The sequence below is a fragment of the Bison bison genome, unplaced genomic scaffold (assembly GCF_000754665.1).
Source record: "Bison bison bison isolate TAMUID 2011002044 unplaced genomic scaffold, Bison_UMD1.0 scf7180017864119, whole genome shotgun sequence".
Taxonomy (NCBI): domain Eukaryota; kingdom Metazoa; phylum Chordata; class Mammalia; order Artiodactyla; family Bovidae; genus Bison; species Bison bison.
In genome coordinates, this window is record NW_011494691.1 from 1376054 (window position 1) to 1394777 (window position 18724).

General features: G+C 34.6%; 1 protein-coding gene across 1 annotated transcript in view; it reads right to left on the reverse strand.

Annotated features, from left to right (window-relative positions):
• The window catches only part of DNAJC13 (DnaJ (Hsp40) homolog, subfamily C, member 13), a 163408-nt gene that overhangs the window by 72135 nt on the left and 72549 nt on the right, over window positions 1–18724 (reverse strand). The window contains exons 14-22 of the mRNA XM_010839582.1: window positions 17639–17746; window positions 16783–16938; window positions 15970–16026; window positions 13484–13605; window positions 11201–11276; window positions 8111–8206; window positions 7213–7356; window positions 3743–3825; window positions 1928–2081 (exon numbers count right to left, since the gene is read on the reverse strand). Of these exons, the coding sequence (XP_010837884.1) occupies window positions 1928–2081; window positions 3743–3825; window positions 7213–7356; window positions 8111–8206; window positions 11201–11276; window positions 13484–13605; window positions 15970–16026; window positions 16783–16938; window positions 17639–17746 (996 nt within the window). The remainder of the gene's footprint in view (window positions 1–1927; window positions 2082–3742; window positions 3826–7212; window positions 7357–8110; window positions 8207–11200; window positions 11277–13483; window positions 13606–15969; window positions 16027–16782; window positions 16939–17638; window positions 17747–18724) is intronic.

The window sequence follows — 18724 nt, forward strand, 5'->3', positions numbered from 1 at the left end:
CACAGTTCAAAAGCATCAATTCTTCACTGCTCAGCTTTCTTTATAGTCCAACTCTCACATCGACACATAAATACTGGAAAAACCACAGCTTTGACTAGACGGACCTACATCGGCAAAGTCTGCTTTTTTAATATGCTGTCTAGGTTTGTCATAGCTTTTCTTTCAAGGAGCAAGCATCTTTTAATTTCATGGCTGCTGTCACCATCTGCAGTGATTTTGGAGCCCCAAAAAATAAAGTCTCTGTTTCCATTGTTTCAGAATCTGTTTGCCATGAAGTGATGGGACCAGATGCCATGATCTTAGATTTCTGAATGTTGAGTTTTAAGCCAACTTTTTCACTCTCCTCTTTCACTTTCATCAAGAGGCTCTTCAGTTCTTCACTTTCTGCCATGAGTGGTGTCACCTGCATATCTGAGGTTATTGATATTTCTCCCGGCAATCTTGATTCCAGCTTGTGCTTCATCCAGCCCAGCATATTTTGTACGATGTACTCTGCATGTACGTTAAATAAGCAGGGCGACAATATACAGCCTTGACGTACTCCTTTCCCGATTTGGAAACAGTCTGTTTTTCCATGTCCAGTTCTAACTGATGCTTCTTGACCTGCATACAGATTTCTCAGGAGGCAGGTAAAAAGTGTTAAGTCGCTCAATCATGTCCGACTCTTTGTGGCCCTACAGACTATATAGCCCACCAAGCCCGCCAGGCTCCTCCGTCCGTGGGATTTTCCAAGCAAGAATACTGGAGTGGGTTGCCATTTCCTTCTCCAGGGGATCTTCCTGACCCAGAGATCGAACCCAGGTCTCCCACATTGCAGGCGGTCTCTTTACCATCTGAGCTACCAAGGAAGCCTCAGGCAGGTAAGGTGGTCTGCTATTCCCATATCTCTTAAGAATTTTCCACAGTTTTTTGTGATCCACAGAGTCAAAGGCTTTGGTGCAGTCAATAAAGCAAAAGTAGATGTTTTTCTGGTACTCTCTTGCTTTTTCGATGAGCCAACAGATGTTGGCAATTTGATCTCTGGTTCCTCTGCCTTTTCTTAGCCCAGCTTGAACATCTGGAATTTCACGGTTCACGTACTGTTGAAGACTGGCTTGGAGAATTTTGAGCATTACTTTGCTAAAGTAATTACTTTCTCCATCAGTAAATAACAACAACAACAAAAAAACCCCCATGAGAATGGATAAGAGCACCGAGTCAATATAAATGAAAAAGAAGACCAAGAACTGATCCTTCAGGGCCAAGCAACATTTAGCAGTTGAACAGTAAGGAAAAATGAGCAAAGGAGGCAGAATGGACAGTGAAGGAGAAAATCCTCAAGAATACAGATTCCCAAAACCACAGTAAAGACAGGTTTTTCAAAGGGGAGGCGATGAGCAATAACAAATTATCAGTAAGTTTAAGAAATGCGGTTGGGTTAAAGAGCAAAGTCAGCAGAGTCATGAACATGATCAAATTTACAGCTAAAATAAAAATTTAGACACACAAGAGACAGCATTCCACCACCATGTTTCTTGTTCTTATTTTGTCATTATTCACATCACTATTTCAATAGAGCAGCAAAAAAAAGGCCACATTCAGAATTAAAATAACACAAAAAGTCTATTGAACAAGGTACAAGAAATAAGAGGAACAAGTATGTTTCAACAAAGAATCTAAAGGGAAAGAAAACAAGCACAGAACAGATCTAGAATGCATAGGATCAAATCTATTAAAACTCCTACATGATTTTCAGGTACAAAACTCAGGTACTTAACAAATTTAATTTTTCATTTGTCTCAGGCAAAGTAAAAGTTTTCCAATATTTCCTGTATAAAATTATAAGTGAAAGGGAGAGATATACATTAAGCAATTACAAATTAAAAAAAAGCATAACTCCAAACTAACACTTTTAAAAAATAAATACACTACAAAAATTAAAATTTACCTCAAATTCATGATGGTTCCAGGAGATAACATTAGCACTACCAAGCTCTCTATCAATATTAAATGCTCTCATTTCAGATTCAAGACTATCTCTCAATTCTTCTCGTGTTTTGAAATTCCAGATTAAGTTTGACCTGGCATGGTCCTGACCAAACCTAGATATACATGTAATCAGAAAATAGTGGGAAGCAATAAATAATTTTAAAAATCTACAAATCTGCCTAACAATAACTTATAATAAGCAACAGGAGAATTAATAAACTTTAGCAAACATAAATAAAGAAAATAAAATCTCTGTAAAGTTAGTATAGTAAAATATTAATAGTAAAATTTCAATCACAGGTATACAAGTGCTCATTGTAAAATTCTTTTACCTTTTCGGTACATTTGAAAGTTTTCATTATAAAATGGTGAGGGGGAAAAATGAAGCCAAACCATAAAACAAATCTGTATGGATTTCAAAACAAGGAACTGATACTTTAATTTTAATATTTATTGTTAATATAAATTAAGAAAAGAATTATAAATAGATGACATTACAGGTTGGGGATAAGAATTTCTGGATAATTGAGTGTGGAAGTGTGTGGGATGAGCAACATTCCAGATTAGAACCTTACTAATTATCCAAGAAAAAATACTACTACACTGCCAACCTCTGATAGATATTTTCAAAATACCTTTCTTTTATTCCTGGAATTATTTAACTATCATAATAAATTTGAACTCAAGTCTGAACTAAGGGTGGGTGGGCTTCCTACCATTCACTTTTAACCTGCAATCCTCCTAAAAAGTCTGATACCAGAATTTCAAGGAAATTTTAGGGAGGGCAACACAACAGAAATTCCAGAAGAAGAAAACCAAGGAATATTCTTAAGGCCATATTATAAACACACTACACTCATAAGGTACTGTGGGAAGATTCTAAAGCACTTATTTTCCCCTATATAATCAATAGCAGCTTCCAGACTGAGTAGTGTGAATTATCTCAAAAAAGTTTTTGCAAACTCCACCAAATGTTTCAAAGTTCTTCAATGTGTGTATAACTGTGAGTGTGTGGGGAGGGTGTTAAGATGGAGGATGCTGGGATGAAACAGTAGATGGGGAAGAGAGGCTACCATGGAGAAGGCAATGGCACCCCACTCATGGATGGAGGAGCCTGGTAGGCTGCAGTCCATGGGGTCGCTAAGAGTTGGACATGACTGAGCGACTTCACTTTCACTTTTATGCATCGGAGAAGAAAATGGCAACCCACTCCAGTGTTCTTGCCTGGAGAAGCCCAGGGACGTGGGAGCCTGGTGGGCTGCTGTCTATGGGGTCGCACAGAGTCAGACACGACTGAAGTGACTTAGCAGCAGCAGCAGAGTCTACCATATTAGAAAGGCTGGAAAAGTATATGAGGTCAGCTCCCTGGATGTCCATTTCCCACAAGTCTCCTTATGTTTTCATCATCCAGCTCTTTTAAGACTGTATTTCCAACAAGGCTTAAAGAAGTTACAGTTATATCTAAGCCACAATAAAGTGTTTTAAAGTAACCATCTCTAAGCCTTAATAATTCTAAAAGTTCTTTTGGGTCATCAGACTACCAACACTCTACAGAAAGTCTTAATTTTATGAAAGCATCACTAATCATACCAATCTTTCTTTTTTAATCATACCAAAATTAACAGCTATAATTCTTCACCCTGATAGCATAAAAAATACCTATAGCATAAAGCACTGCATTCAGGCAAAAACAAAGAAACAAACAAAAAACTGTCATGATTTTTCTAAGACCAATGCTAAATTTAATTAACTGGAAAAGAGGCCTAAAGTTTACCTATAATAGAAGAGATCCCAGTTTGCTTCTATTTTTATTCTTTGTCTTCTCTTTCGAAGAACTACTGGCTTTTGATTTATATTCTGGAAAAGAAAAAAATGTCATAGTGCTCAATCAGGAACTATTTAAATAATCTCAGTGAGAATCTCATTATTTTGTAAGTGATGAGAAACATTTCCATTATCAAATTTTGGCAGAGACAAAATTAATGAGACAGAATCTATAAAATATAGAATATGAGATTATATCACAATGTATTTATAATACTTTGTCAGCATGTATTACTATAGTGTTGCTGAAATAGTTTCCATGTAGCCTGAAATTATTTTTTCAAATCCAAACTTTGTTAATAACAGTGAAAAACAGGTGACTTATTTTAAACATTTACATGCAGTTAATATACAAATCATATCATAGCAAAAAAATAAACACAAAAGATTAGAGGTTACTAAACTGCTACCAAAGACAAGAGGAACAAGTATAAATTGAAATAGCTGATGGACAAAAACTAAGTAGCTATATTCATATACATGTGAAATACAACTTGAATTCAATTTACTAAACAAAGAATATCAAAGACAACTTCACATACCAGGCAGTTTAGTGTATTTCATACATGTAGCAGGGACTTAAACTCATCATGTTGTTTCTGTCCTGAATTTAATTGTTAAAAGGGGGGAAAATTTTTTTAAATAAAAATCAGTGAGCCTATATATCTACACTATCTCTATTACACAAATTCTGCAAGGATGCCATCAGTAAAAATTATCTTTAAGACTAAAGGCCCACCTACTTCTCTAAAGACTATGAACCAAATTTTAGGCAGTCATAAACGTATCTGAGAATTCAAAGAAAGTTATGGTCATATTTCACAGAAAGGCACATACATAAGGTTTATAACTGGAGGGGAAGATTTCAAAGATTTCTTGGAAGTCTGAAGGTTAAGAACCTTTGTTCCAAGTAAAATATGTAGATATCAATCATGAAATACTAATCGTCAATGTGACTTTCTAAAAGTAGAAAGTAGCATAGATTAAAACATGAAAGTCAGTAACTTCATTAAGGAAGTGGCAAACTATATAAAATAAACCAATAAAACAGAGTAGATATCACAGAAAGAATAAAGGCAAAGTAGTAAATTTTAAAAAGTAAATGCTGTTTGAAATATAAAACATATTGACTGAAGAAATACTCCCTACAAATTTTAATTTTATGCATTATCATGAAAACTAATGTTAGGTGACTTGAATACAGTATATAAATAGCTCAAAATTTTAGTTTTAAGGACAAACCTTTCCTTAAAACCTCTAATTAAGTAATACTATCTTCAATTTCCCCTGCCCTCAGGACAAAAAGCTGGGAGTCTAGAATTATAAAAATGTAAACACTATGCAGAAAAAGGACAACCAGCTTGTCTTAAACTAAGCTAATTTAGAGATGCAGGTTAAAAGCTCTAAGTGGCTAAACAAACCCCTAAACTGTAAAAAAAATTTACATAACATAAATAAGAAAAAACCAATTCTATACATTAGCCAAAGGTTATTATTAACACAACACAGAACATCAGAAATGGAACTGACTTTCTAAACATTCTGATTACATAAGAAATGCAGGTCATTTTAAGACTAAATAGTTAATCTGGACAATGATTAATTTTCAGACTTTAGCTGAAGCTCATTAATTACATATTTTGATATTAATGTTTCCATGAATAAAGTAGTCACAAAGATTATTCACTGTTTTATAAAGAAATTAATGTTGAAAACAGTACTCTGGCAGAAATAATTAGTTTACTACCACAATAATTTACTGACTAGCATATTAATATTTGGTGTCATTATTTGCTTAGCACTTTAGGTAATATCTCATGTAAATGAAACCAACTAACTGATAAAACATTATTGAAAATAAAAATATTTCTTTTCCATCTTAATTCTTATCTTTAAATAATAGATGCCATTCACATTTCTAGCTAAAATAGCTTTGTGTTCAGTTTTATACTGGATAGATATTATATATGAAATCTGATGCAAAAACTTATTTTCTGTATAATTACACCCAACAGCTTGAAACAAGTATTACTTCAGCAATGGGTTTAACTACTTGAACCCAGAAGCTTGCTATTGCAATATTATCATGACATGTATTGCCTTTTATTATACGTACTTTTAATACTAACTTCCTTGTGCATCAAAGCAACCTCAAAGGACAGAGATAAGAGGTACTGCTATTCTGATTTTATGAAAAAGGAAAATAAAATTCTGAAAACCCTTAACTTACCATATGGGTTAGTAAGTGACAGAACCAGGCTCAGATGTAGGTTAACCAATTCAAAGTTCAGTCTTTTTACTATCCTAGACATTTGAAAGCCTATCTATTGATTCTTTATAGTGATATGTCACTCATTCAAATTAACATTAACTCATTATGCTCAAGTTCTAAAGAACTGAATTTTGGTCTCAATTTCAGATCGACACATAAGATAATAATATTTCTGTTCCGGTGCACCTGATGCCTTAAGTTCAGACATTCTGGAAATTCGTTAAGAAACCTATTTATTTTTAGAGACATATTATTTTCCTTGAATAAGAAAACAAAAATAAAGAGATGGTTCAAGAGAAAGAATATAAACATGGTCAACAAAATCCGAGATCAAGTCAACTTTTACATGAAACCTTAAACCATTTTCAACCACGGTACATTCCATCTTAGATAGAAGGATGAACATTACTGGATGAGGTTCTCTAGCACATACTACATGCTGAAGAATGAAACAAACTGTTTCAGATCTGACCTTGATTTGAAGAAGTAATAATGAAATTTAAGTACATACAGTAAATTTAACAATGTTAATCTTATTTTCAAAATACTTGTCTCAAAAAAGCTAAACAAGAAGGGCAGTTTTATTTCAATAGATAATAAAACAAAGTTCAGACAAGGAAGGAAAAAGATATATATGAAATTAAAAGTGTGGACACTGTTCAGTTATGGAAGAAAAATTAAGAGTGAAAAGAGAAAGTGGCAGTTGCTCAGTTATGTTCGACTTTTCGTGACCCCGTGGACTAGAGCCTGCAAGGCTCCACTGTCAAGGACCGGCGCCCACCAGACTCCTCTGTCCATGAATTCTTCAAGAAAGAATACTGAAGTGGGTTCCCATGCTCTTCTCCAGGGGATCTTCCCAACCAGGGCTTGAATCCAGGTCTCTCACACTGCAGGCAGATTCTTTACCATCTGAGCCACCAGGGAAACCCAAGAGTGGAATTTTATATTAAATGATTAAAATCCTAACCACTGATTCATGAAACTATGAATTAAGAAGAATTTATATAAAACATAATCAGAACTAGGTGATGTATCTTTTCAGGTGTTCCGTCAAAAGTATCTGACTACCATTTCTATGAACAGTGACAACTGAAGTAACCTAGGATACAGGGAAGTCTTAGAAGTTCAGAAGAAGACTTTATTTTTACCTCTTTTTGTGCAATGCCCATTCTATCTCTCCAGTGCATTAAGACAAGATCCACTTTTTCTTTGGCAAATTTTTCAACTTCTTTAGCAGCTTTTCCAGCTAGTCTTTGCCACTCTGGAACTTTATTAAATTTTCCATACTGATCCTATTAAATAATGTTGAATTTGATTACAGTCCTATATTTGTGAATTTATTTTAAAAATATAATTAGAGTGAGTCACACTATTTTACATGATTAAACAAATACTCAGAAAAAAAAAAAAACAGTGGAAAAACAAAGTGAACATTTCCACAACATATTATATATTTTGTCCAAGAAATCTTAAATTTTCTATTTTACAAAATGAATATTTTAGAGGGATAGCAAGATATTAAGTGGGAGATGGGTGCAGACAGAGAAATGAGGTGAAGAAAGGAAACAAACACATTCTAATTATTATATGACATCATTACAACAGCATATCTTGAAAGTCATTAAGTAATTTTCTCAAAGATAGCCACCAGTAATAATTAAGACTGCTTTGTAAAGGAAAAAAAGCCCTACTTAGATTAATTTTTTCAATGTTAGCCTCTTTCACCATTTATCAATTTATATATTATGTGTTAATATCACTTTATAAATTTGAAACAAATTTTTTAAAAATCCATTATTTAATGTGCCTATATGCTGTTAGAGAAAAAAATACAAGATAATTACTATTCATAAAATTAGATTCTGGTGATAACTTAATTCTAAAGATTATAGAACTGTACACTAAAAATAGGTTAAATTTTGGGGATGTAAATTTTACTTCACTAAAGCTGTTAATAGTAATAACTTAAAGGAATACTACTAATTAAGTGTTTCACAAAAAAGTACTCTTTCATACTGAAAAAACACTTATGACAAGGATATTTACCATTGCTATTTTCACATTATCTCTAACGTGCATCCTATCAGTATCCTTCTCAGGAACTGGATCGGAGCTGTCCAAGTATGCCAGCAAGCCTGGGGGCTAAAAACAACAATAAAAAACAAGATATACAATCCATTTTCAAAACAACTGCACACACAAAATCTAGCCTTCAAACACCAAATAAATTAATACGATGACTTAGCTTGAATGGGCGAATTTAATTCAGACAATCACTGTACCTACTACTGTGGGCAAGAATCCCTTAGAAGCAATGGAGTAGCCCTAACAGTCAACAAAAGAGTCCGAAATGCAGTAAGTACTTCGGTGCAATCTCAAAAACAAAACAATGATCTCTGTTCGTTTCCAAGGCAAATCCATTCAATATCACAGTTACCCAAGTATATGCCCCAAACACTAATGCTGAAGAAGCTGAACGGTTCTATGAAGACCTACAAGACCTTCTAGACTTAAGACCAAAAAAAAGATGCTCTTTTCATCATAGAGGACTGGTATGCAAAAGTAGGAAGTCAAGAGATACCTGGAGTAACAGGCAAATTTGGCCTTGGAGTACACAAAGAAACAGGGCAAAGGCTAACAAGAGTTTTGCCAAGAGAATCCATGGGTCACAGCAAACACCCTCTTCCAACAACACAGAGACGACTCTACACATGGACATCACCAGATGGTCAATACCAAAATCAGGTTGATTATATTCTTTGCAGCCAAAGACGGAGAAGCTCTATACAGTCAGCAAAAACAAGACCAGGAGCTAACTGTGGCTCAGATGAATTCCCTATTGCAAAATTCAGACTTAAATTGAAGAAAGTAGGGAAAACTACTAGACCACTCAGATTTGACCTAAATCAAATACCTTATGATTATACAGTGGAAGTGACAAATAGATTCAAGGGATTAGATCTGATAGACAGAGTGCCTGAAGAACTATGGATGGAGGTTCGTGACACTGTACAGGAGGCAAAGATCAAAACCATCCCCAAGAAGAAGAAACGCAAAAAGGCAAAATGGCTGTCTGAGGAGGCCTCACAAATAGCTGAGAAAAGAAGAGAAGGTAAAGGCAAAGGAGAAAAGGAAAGATACACCCATCTGAATGCAGAGTTCCAAAGAATAGCAAGAAGAGATAAGAAAGCCTTCCTCAGTAATCACTGCAAAGAAATAGAGGAAAACAACAGAATGGGTAGGACTAGAGATCTCTTCAGGAAAATTATAGAGATACCAAGGGAACATTTCATGCAAAGATGGGCTCAATAAAGGACAGAAATGGTATGGACCTAATAGAAAAAGAAGATACTAAAAAGAGGTGGCAAGAATACACAAAAGAACTATATAAAAAATGTCTTCATGACCCAGATAACCACGATGGTGTGACACTCACCTAGAGCCAGACATCCTGGAGTGTGAAGTCAAGTGGGCCTCAGGAAGCATTACTACAAACAAAGCTAGTGGAGGTGATGGAATTCCAGTTGAGCTATTTCAGATCCTACAAGATGATGCTGTGAAAATGCTGCACTCAATATGCCAGCAAATTTGGAAAACTCAGCAGTGGCCACAGGACTGGAAAAGGTCAGTTTTCATTCCAATCCCAAACAAAGGTAATGCCAAACAAAGTTAAAACTACCACACAATTGCATTCATCTTATACGCTAGCAAAGTAATGCTCAAAATTCTCCAAGCCAGGCTTCAATAGTACATAAACTGTGAACTTCCAGATGTTCAAGCTGGATTTAGAAAAGGAAGAGGAACCAGAGATCAAATTGTTAACATCCGCTGGATCATCAGAAAAGTAAGGGAGTTCCAGAAAAACATCTACTTCTGCTTTATTGACTATGCCAAAGTCTTTGACTGTGTGGATCACAACAAACTGTGCAAAATTCTTCAAGAGATGGAAATACCGGACCACCTCATCTGCCTTCTGAGAAATCTGTATGCAGGTCAAGAAGCAATAGCTAGAACCGGACATGGAACAACAGACTGGTTCCAAATTGGGAAAGCAGTATGTCAAGGCTATATATTGTCACCCTGCTTATTAAACTTATATGCAGAGTACATCATATAAAATATGTTAGGCTGGATGAAGCAAAAGCTGGAATCAAGATTGCCAGGAGAAATATCAATAACCTCAGATATGCAGATGACACCACCCTTATGGCAGAAAGGGAAGAAGAACTAAAGAGTCCCTCAATGAAAGTGAAAAAGGAAAGTGAAAAAGTTGGCTTAAAACTCAACTTTCAGAAAACTAAGATCATGGCATCAGTCCCATCACTTCATGGCAAATAGATGGAGAAACAATGGAAACAGTGAGAGACTTTATTTTCTTGGGCTTCAAAATTACTGCAGATGATGACTGCAGCCATGAAATTAAAAGACGCTTGCTCCTTGGAAGAAAAGTTATGACCAACCTAGACAGCATATTAATAAAGCAGAGACATTACTTTGCTAGCAAAGGTCCATCTAGTCAGAGCTATGGTTTTTCCAGTAGTCGTGTATGGATGTGAGAGTTGGACTATAAAGAAAGATGAGTACCAAAGAATTGATGCTTTTGAACTGTGGTGTTGGAGAAGACTCTTGAGAGTCCCTTGGACTGCAAGGAGATCTAACCAGTGAATCCTAAAGGAAATCAGTCCTGAATATTCATTGGAAGGACTGATGCTGAAGCTGAAACTCCAATACTTTGGCCACCTTATGCAAAGAACTGACTCACTGGAAAAGACCCTGATGCTGGGAAAGTTTGAAGGCAGGAGAAGGGGACGACAGAGGATGAGATGTTTGGAAGGCATCACCTTCTGGATGTACATGAGTTTAAGCAAGCTTTGGGAGTTAGTGATGGAGAGGGAAGCCTGGCATGTCTCAGTCTATGGGGTTGCAAAGAGTTGGACACAACTGATTGACTGAACTGAACTGATGATTTAGCTACTGAGGATAACATTTATTATATGATAACTCCTTTGATTAGTATCTTTTATATTAAAAACAAACAGGTAAACTAAAAAAAAAACAACAACAACAACCCTTAACCATATAAATAACTTATCAATGAAATTTTATTGGGTAAGAATATATATTCAACTGACTTACCAAAATGCGTTTCAACAAGTTTGTTGCAGTTGCATTATCAGCTGTCCAGAGTCCGACTAAATGTCTACTTAGCTGTCTGAAAAAAGCAGACGTTGAGAAAGGTTTGCTGCTTTATCTCAGCTAGAACAAAAAGGAATTTTTAAGAACAACATATCATGTAAGAAATAAGACTACAGTTAAAAAAAAAAATTCTACCTACTCAATACTCTGTAATAACCTATATGTGAAAATAATCTAAAAAAGAGGTGATATATATATATAACTGAGTCATACTGCTGTACATGTGGATCTAACACAACACCCTAAATCAACTATACTCCAATAAAAATTAAGGAAAAAATCATTCCGATGTTAAATACTAAAAATTAATATTTTAACTTGAGATATATGAGTTAGTAATTCAAATATTACTAACATTTCAATATTTTCCTCAAATTAAAATGCTTCCTTCTTGAACTCATCAATTTTCAACAGATCTAAACATGAAGAGGTAGGTTCTTACCACATATTTTTAAAGACAGGGAAACAATTAGACTTGATAATATAATTAGTTTGTATTACAAGTCCTGCTATAGTGATCATATCATTCTGGAATTCTTTGGAATTCTGAACATGAGCAAATGTCAACTATTTTCTAATACATACTTCCTGGCAAGGTCAGAGATAGAAAATATTTTCAGTTTTGAAGTCCGAACAAAGACTTAAAAAGCACTTTTGAGCTAAAAGAATATTTTGATTCAAAGTGAGTATCTAAGATTCACATTGAATCTAGGACTTAGTCATTTATTAATCTTAATCCCCATGATGATATCTGTTACCCAGACTGGAAGCTTCTTGTAAACAGGGAATACATTTTATTCACCAGAGACCCTTCTATGCTTTGGTAGGGATTCAACCGCCATTTGCAATAAGAATGAGGATGAATCCTGTGAGGGGAATGACCAAATAACCACTTAAGGGCATATATGTTTCACTACCAGAAGAAAGCAGTTTAATAAGAAAACCCAAACTGTGATTTGTTCTGACACCAAAAAAACAAAAATCACTACTAAAACTGTTTACTCTATGTCTCTCTGGAAGCCTATTAACATACTGAAGTAATAACACATAATTTCCTTCACTGGCATTTGCTAAGTGTCGTATTAATGATTCCTAAAAAGATTTTAATTAGAGATAAGAGATAACATTTTATAGCAGCAATTTATAAAAGATAAAGCAATGTAAATGATAAATAGTATTTCTATTATAATTTGACAGTTTTTCAATATTGTTACTGATCACAGTAGGGAATGCAACTGATTGATTAAACTGATTAATAAAAAGTAAGACAAATAGGAAAGGGCTAGCATAGGGGTTTAATGGAATAAGATATTAAATAGTCTCTACTATGTAATATCTTAGCAAATATATAAGGCAGTACATCAAGGAAATAACCTTTTTATATCTTTTTGTTTTCACAAGCAACACTGAAGACTACTTTTATGCCTAGTATTTTCAAGTAAGGGATGCAGATAGCTTCTCATAATAGTAAAAACAGAAAACTGCTGGCAGAGCAGCATACTACAGTAGCCAATAACCAAACATAGGTGATAAATACATGAAATTTTATTTCTACAATAAAGTAAGCATAAGTCAGCAATTTACACTATTATTTTAAAAAGCCAAAAAGAACATGATTAAAGTATTACGTCAAGAATTATAAAGAAGAATTAAAAGAGCCGGAATTCATACAGCAGGGAGTAAACAGATTTGTGTGTTTCCTCATATTTGAAGGATTTTTTTAAAAGAGATGATTTACCTAAGGGAAAACCTTTAACTGCAAGAGACTTAGGATAGGCTTGATTAGGTAAGGCTGGCTAGGTAATTAAGTTTTCTTTTTTCTTAGAGTACCTAACAGACCAAAGTTATTTAAAAATCACTAGGTGGGTCATCTACATACAAGATAACCAGGAGGAAATGTAAGGAGAAAAGCCTTGGGGACATGTGGTTCTAGTTCCGTCAGCTACAAAGCACTCTTTTCCATGTTCCAGTCCCATGACTATGCGGTGTAGAGCTGGATGAGCAGAGAGTGGGGGGAAAAAAGCAGTTTTATTTTTTTCCTCCCCAGTTATGCAGGGACATGGACAATGATCTTTTGGGTACAATCTTTCCATAAGGAAAGGACAAGAACTAGGTGAATCAAAAGAAAATGAAACATCTGTGTAATCCAAACACTCTGTTTTATGTAATATCTGAACCCCTCCTCTAAACAAGTTAACTGATAGCAAATTAAATTTAACCTACCTATTTGTAAGCATCCTTTGATCTGAGCTTATTGTAAACATCGCAGTATGCAAGTGTCGAGGTAAGGCACCTTCACTTAGGGCAAGCTCCTGCATTTTTGTGGCAATTTCTTTGTCACCTTCCTTTGGAAAAAGGGTAAGATGATCCCTAAAGCAACAATCTAAAGCAAGCTATTTTAATTGTGTTAATTTTACATCTCTAGATAAAATAATTATTCAGTATACAATGTAATAAAAAATTAAATATGCAACTCCAATTATCTGAAAATAACATAGGTGAATAAAATTATAAGTCATTTAAAAACATTATTTGCCTTTGGAATAAGGTTTTAATGTTCCAAGATATAGTTATCTCATGAATTATACATTGCTTAACTTTAAAATTAGGTTCATTCCTTGAGTATATATCAGCCAATGAAGGGGAGAGGTGACTTACAGAAATCAGTAACTCCTACCAAAGGCATCTGCAAACCTGCTTGCTCTTGTTGGCAAAGATATATTCACTTTTATGGTGAATACAATTCTTTATTTTTTTTAAAAAGAATGATGTGATGTTGAGGTAGTTCTTTGTATTCTTATTTCACTCTGCTTATTTAGACTTACTTTCACAAAAGGGTAGGATAGATAGGACTACTAATCAAAGATAAACAGAGCTATGAATTAAGCAAGCACTGTGATATTTAAGATGTGTGAAAAAGTAAAAATACAATGTTACTGAAAAAAAGTACAAGTATATAGTATAACTGAAGATTCAGAAGTATACAAATGTACATGCAGTATGAATATGTACATATACCATTTGATACAAATGAATGTAGTATGTATATAAATATACATAGTATGTATATGTACATATATAATTTTGAACATGGTCTGAGAGGAAATTCACCAGAAAACTAACAGCTGTTGTCTCTGGATGGTAAAAATACAGGTGATTTATTTCTTCCTTGTGTTTTTTCTGAAAAACCCAATACTTCTTAAAAAGATCATACACTGCTTTTACAATCAGAAAATAGCAACTTAAGATATTTGCCAGGATTTCAGTGTAAATTAAAAAAGCCTCCCTATACAGACACTGCTCTAGTAACTGGCTAGGAATCTGACACCTGTGGCTTGTACTGAAGTCAAAATGGCCTTTTGGTTATATCTGCCACTCATTAAATATTTCTGAATGAATGGCAATATATTAATGGATCAAATCCAGGAAGACTCATTGGTATGGTCTCATGGTCCTAACTGTCCTTGGCGACTTCAAACTATGTAAGTGAGAGATGTGGCATTTACTTTGGAAGCTAATATTAAGCATAGAACCTATTAGCTGAAGGGGGACAATTCACTTTTATTTCATGAATACACTAAAAATGCAAATAAACTTTGATGTTCCAACCAATCTAAGTCTATATATAATTTTCAATAGCTGTTTAACAGTATACTAATACTGTGCTTATTATTTAGCTACTTGTTATATTTATGAACTATAATGGCAGAGTTTTTTGACAAAGAGAGCATTCTTACATTTTATCCAATTATGACAACAAAAGTATATAAAAGCCATTAAACTTATATTGTAAACATCCAGTATGTAAGTTCATATTAATAGCCATGATCTCATCTTCTAAAAAATATCTATCTATACAAAGTCGCTCAATTGTATTTTACTCTTTGTGACCCCAAGGACTGTAGCCTGCCAGGCTCCTCTGTCCATGGAATTCTCCAGGTCCACATACTGGAGTGGGTAGTCATTCCCTTCTCCAGGGGATCTTCCCAATTGAGGGATCGAACCCAGATCACCCACAGGGCAGGCGGCATCTTCACAATCTGAGCCACCAGGGAAGCCCAAGTAAACTGGAGTGGGTAGCCTGTCCCTTCTCCAGGGGATCTTCCCAACCCAGGAATTGAACTGGGGTCTCCTACATTGCAAGTGGATTCCTTCTTTCCCACCTGAGCTACCAGCTGAGCCCCAGAAAAAACACATAAGGCTAAAGCAACTATCCTGCAGAAGCAAGAGTTCATGTCCAACAATATCATGTCCTGATCTCTGGGGCTTAAATATATATGCAGGTTAGCATGAGAAACTTTGTGTTTCAATATTTATTTAATACTACTTGGCTATAAACTAACTCCATTAATAGATTACCATATAGACTTAGTACCTGAATGAAGTTTCAATACCATCACCACTACCATCCATAAAAGAGAGGAAGAGAGAAACAATGCTAACTATTCTTTTAAAATAAAACAAATAATGGAGGACCACAAAAATTCATTTGCTCTAAATCTACTTACTTAAGAACTTTAAATTCTTAGTTTATTATTGAAGGATTGTTGTTGCAAGTAGTTTAAAAGTAATATAAACATTTAAAATTACTTTCCTTACCCAGAAATACTGCATATTTCCCATAAAAGACTGAAAGTAACTTTGTCAACCCAAGTTAAAAGAGCCAATCAACATTCAAGTAAGTTGAACTTTCAAAATTGTTTTCTCACCTCTATTATTGCCTTCATAACCAATCCAGCTCCCTTTATAATTGCCATGGAAGGATGCTTTAAAATAGGGAGAAAAAAGTATCACAGAATAAAAGAGTTTTATTCCAACATATTTAGGGGTTGCTCTTAAGAGGGATACACAGTTTTATGCAAGGTATTAAGTCATAAAATTGAAAGTGAAACCCTTTCACCCTTTCAAGCCATAAAATTAGTACAAAGCTACATCTCAAAGTCAGTTCACAGTATGGTTTAAAAATTTTAGGTATTCTTACAATATACCTTTACAGATACTACAAAGAGTTTATAGAAGTAGAAACAGCTAGTACTAATGTGAATAATTATATATATTCTACTTATTGGAATGATAGATATAAAATAATTATGATATTAACATAACAGAAATAGACATTTATAAATATAAATATCATATATACACATGTGCATAATAAACATGATGGCATTATATGAAATAAATGTTTTCAATTGCTCATGAAAGGCCCTGCTAAAGCTCACCTTAATATTTGGAAATTTATAAAGAAAAGAGAACTTTGAGTTGATCACAGGAAAAAAATCAGTTTTCCACTACTTTTAAGATGGAAAAGATGGGCAACAGAGTCAAATATTGATCAAAAGCCATCAATAGAGCTCTACATGAAACATTAAGAAATCAGTGAAATATTCTAATACTATAACATACTAGGCTGTATTTATTTAGATTACCACAGAAGCACACATACATTATTTTATAAACAAACTGACCAAAAAGTGGTTCTCTCGGATTAGTTGTTACCTGATAAAAGTGTAAGCTCTCACCTGAAAGAGTTTAAAGAGTGTTCTTCCATTGGATGCTACCATCTCCAAGAGCATATCGAACTGCTGCCCTTCTGTTGTCTCACTATATGGAGCACACAGGGCAAAAGTAAGGAAGTCCAAGAGTGAACTAATAACTAGGGCACCAGTCCCATGATCCTGAAACAAAGTAACATATTACCTTGGCTTAGCCCAGAGAGCTTCACAGCTAATAATGGGTTTTTTTCTGTTATCCTATTATGTGAGAAGTAAACATTTAATTTACCAAAATGAATTTTAGAGTGCTCTCAACATGAGTACTACTCGAAGCAGTACTTGTTTTACTAATGTAGTATATCCAGTGCTTATCTTGTCTCAGAAAGAAAACAGTTAAAATTCAGTCAAATTTCAAGAGAATAACCAAGACTCCTCAAACATGTATAACTAATGTTAATGCATATTTGTATAAAAGGCAATCTTGGATAAAACCTGCAAAGCTCTAGCAATCTGTTCATATTCCTTCTAGATGTTACAGACTGCCCATCTCCAAAACTGTTAACCAATGATTGAGGAATAAAAAAATTTTTTTAAGCAAATTATTTCATAATGACATTTTTAAAGCGAGCAGAAAAGTAAAAATCTGGTATATAACTAAAAAGTTAAAGGCTTTGTAATTTATCCTTTCCTAAATAATTAAATAGCCTTAAGACACTATTTTATAGTAATAAAATAAGTAAGTGAGCAAGCTGAACTGTAACCAATACTGAAATGAGGGCCACAATTTAAAACAAAACAGAACAAAAACTGTCCATGTTGTATTTTCAGAATATCCTCAATCTCTATGGTATCACTCATTACGACAAATTTAATTTTAACTCACCACATGGGAATTAAATTTCTCCAGTAAGTTTTCCAGAAACTTCTTTGAAGAGAGAAGAGAAGCTTTGTTTAGCTGTTCTTGTCTTAAATCATAGTCATCATGCATGGGCTATTGATTAAAAACAGTGATAAATTCATAAGCAGTTGTATCACATAAATGCTATTTATGAAGAGTACTCACTGAACACTGAAAGAACTAAAAACTACATCCTTTAAATTTAAGGCAGAAAGGAAACTTGTGATAAGAAAAGCAAGCAGAAATGATGATTTCTACTGGGTCTGATGAGACTGTGGATAATTTGCCTAAGCGTAAATAGTACTGCAAGGGTACTTTTGAGAGAATAAGTCACAGATCTCCCTCTTAAAAGGCAAGTAACACTCATTCTGCCTCCCACAATTTTATACTATAAATTTGAAACTATAAACTTAGCATTTTAAAGTAAGTACATTTTAAAGTAAGTACTAAAATTAACACCAAATACTTCCTTGTCTCAAGATGATTCACTTTTGACAGTTGGAATAAACTAAGAGCATAAAAAGGATTCCAGCATGATAGTTAGGAGTAAAGATCAAATTCTAATTCTGGTAATGACTATAGCCAACCTTCAGTTCAGTTTAGTCGCTCAGTTGTGTCCGACTTTTTGCGACCCCATGAATAGCAGGATGCCAGGCCTCCCTGTCCATCACCAACTCCCGGAGTTCACTCAAATCCATGTCCATTGAGTAGGTGATGCCATCCACCCATCTCATCCTCTGCCGTCCCCTTCTCCTCCTGCCTCCAATCCCTCTCAGAATTAGAGTCTTTTCCAATAAGTCAATGCTTCACATGAGGTGGCCAAAGGATTGGAGTTTCAGCTTCAGCATCACTCCTTCCAATGAATACCCAGGACTGAACTCCTTTAGAATGGACTGGTTGGATCTCCTTGCAGTCCAAGAGATGCTCAAGAGTCTTCTCCAACACCACAGTTCAAAAGCATCAATTCTTCAGCGCTCAGCTTTCTTCACAGTCCAACTCTCACGTCCATACATGACTACTGGAAAAACCATAGCCTTGACTAGACGTACGTTTATTGACAAATACCTCTGC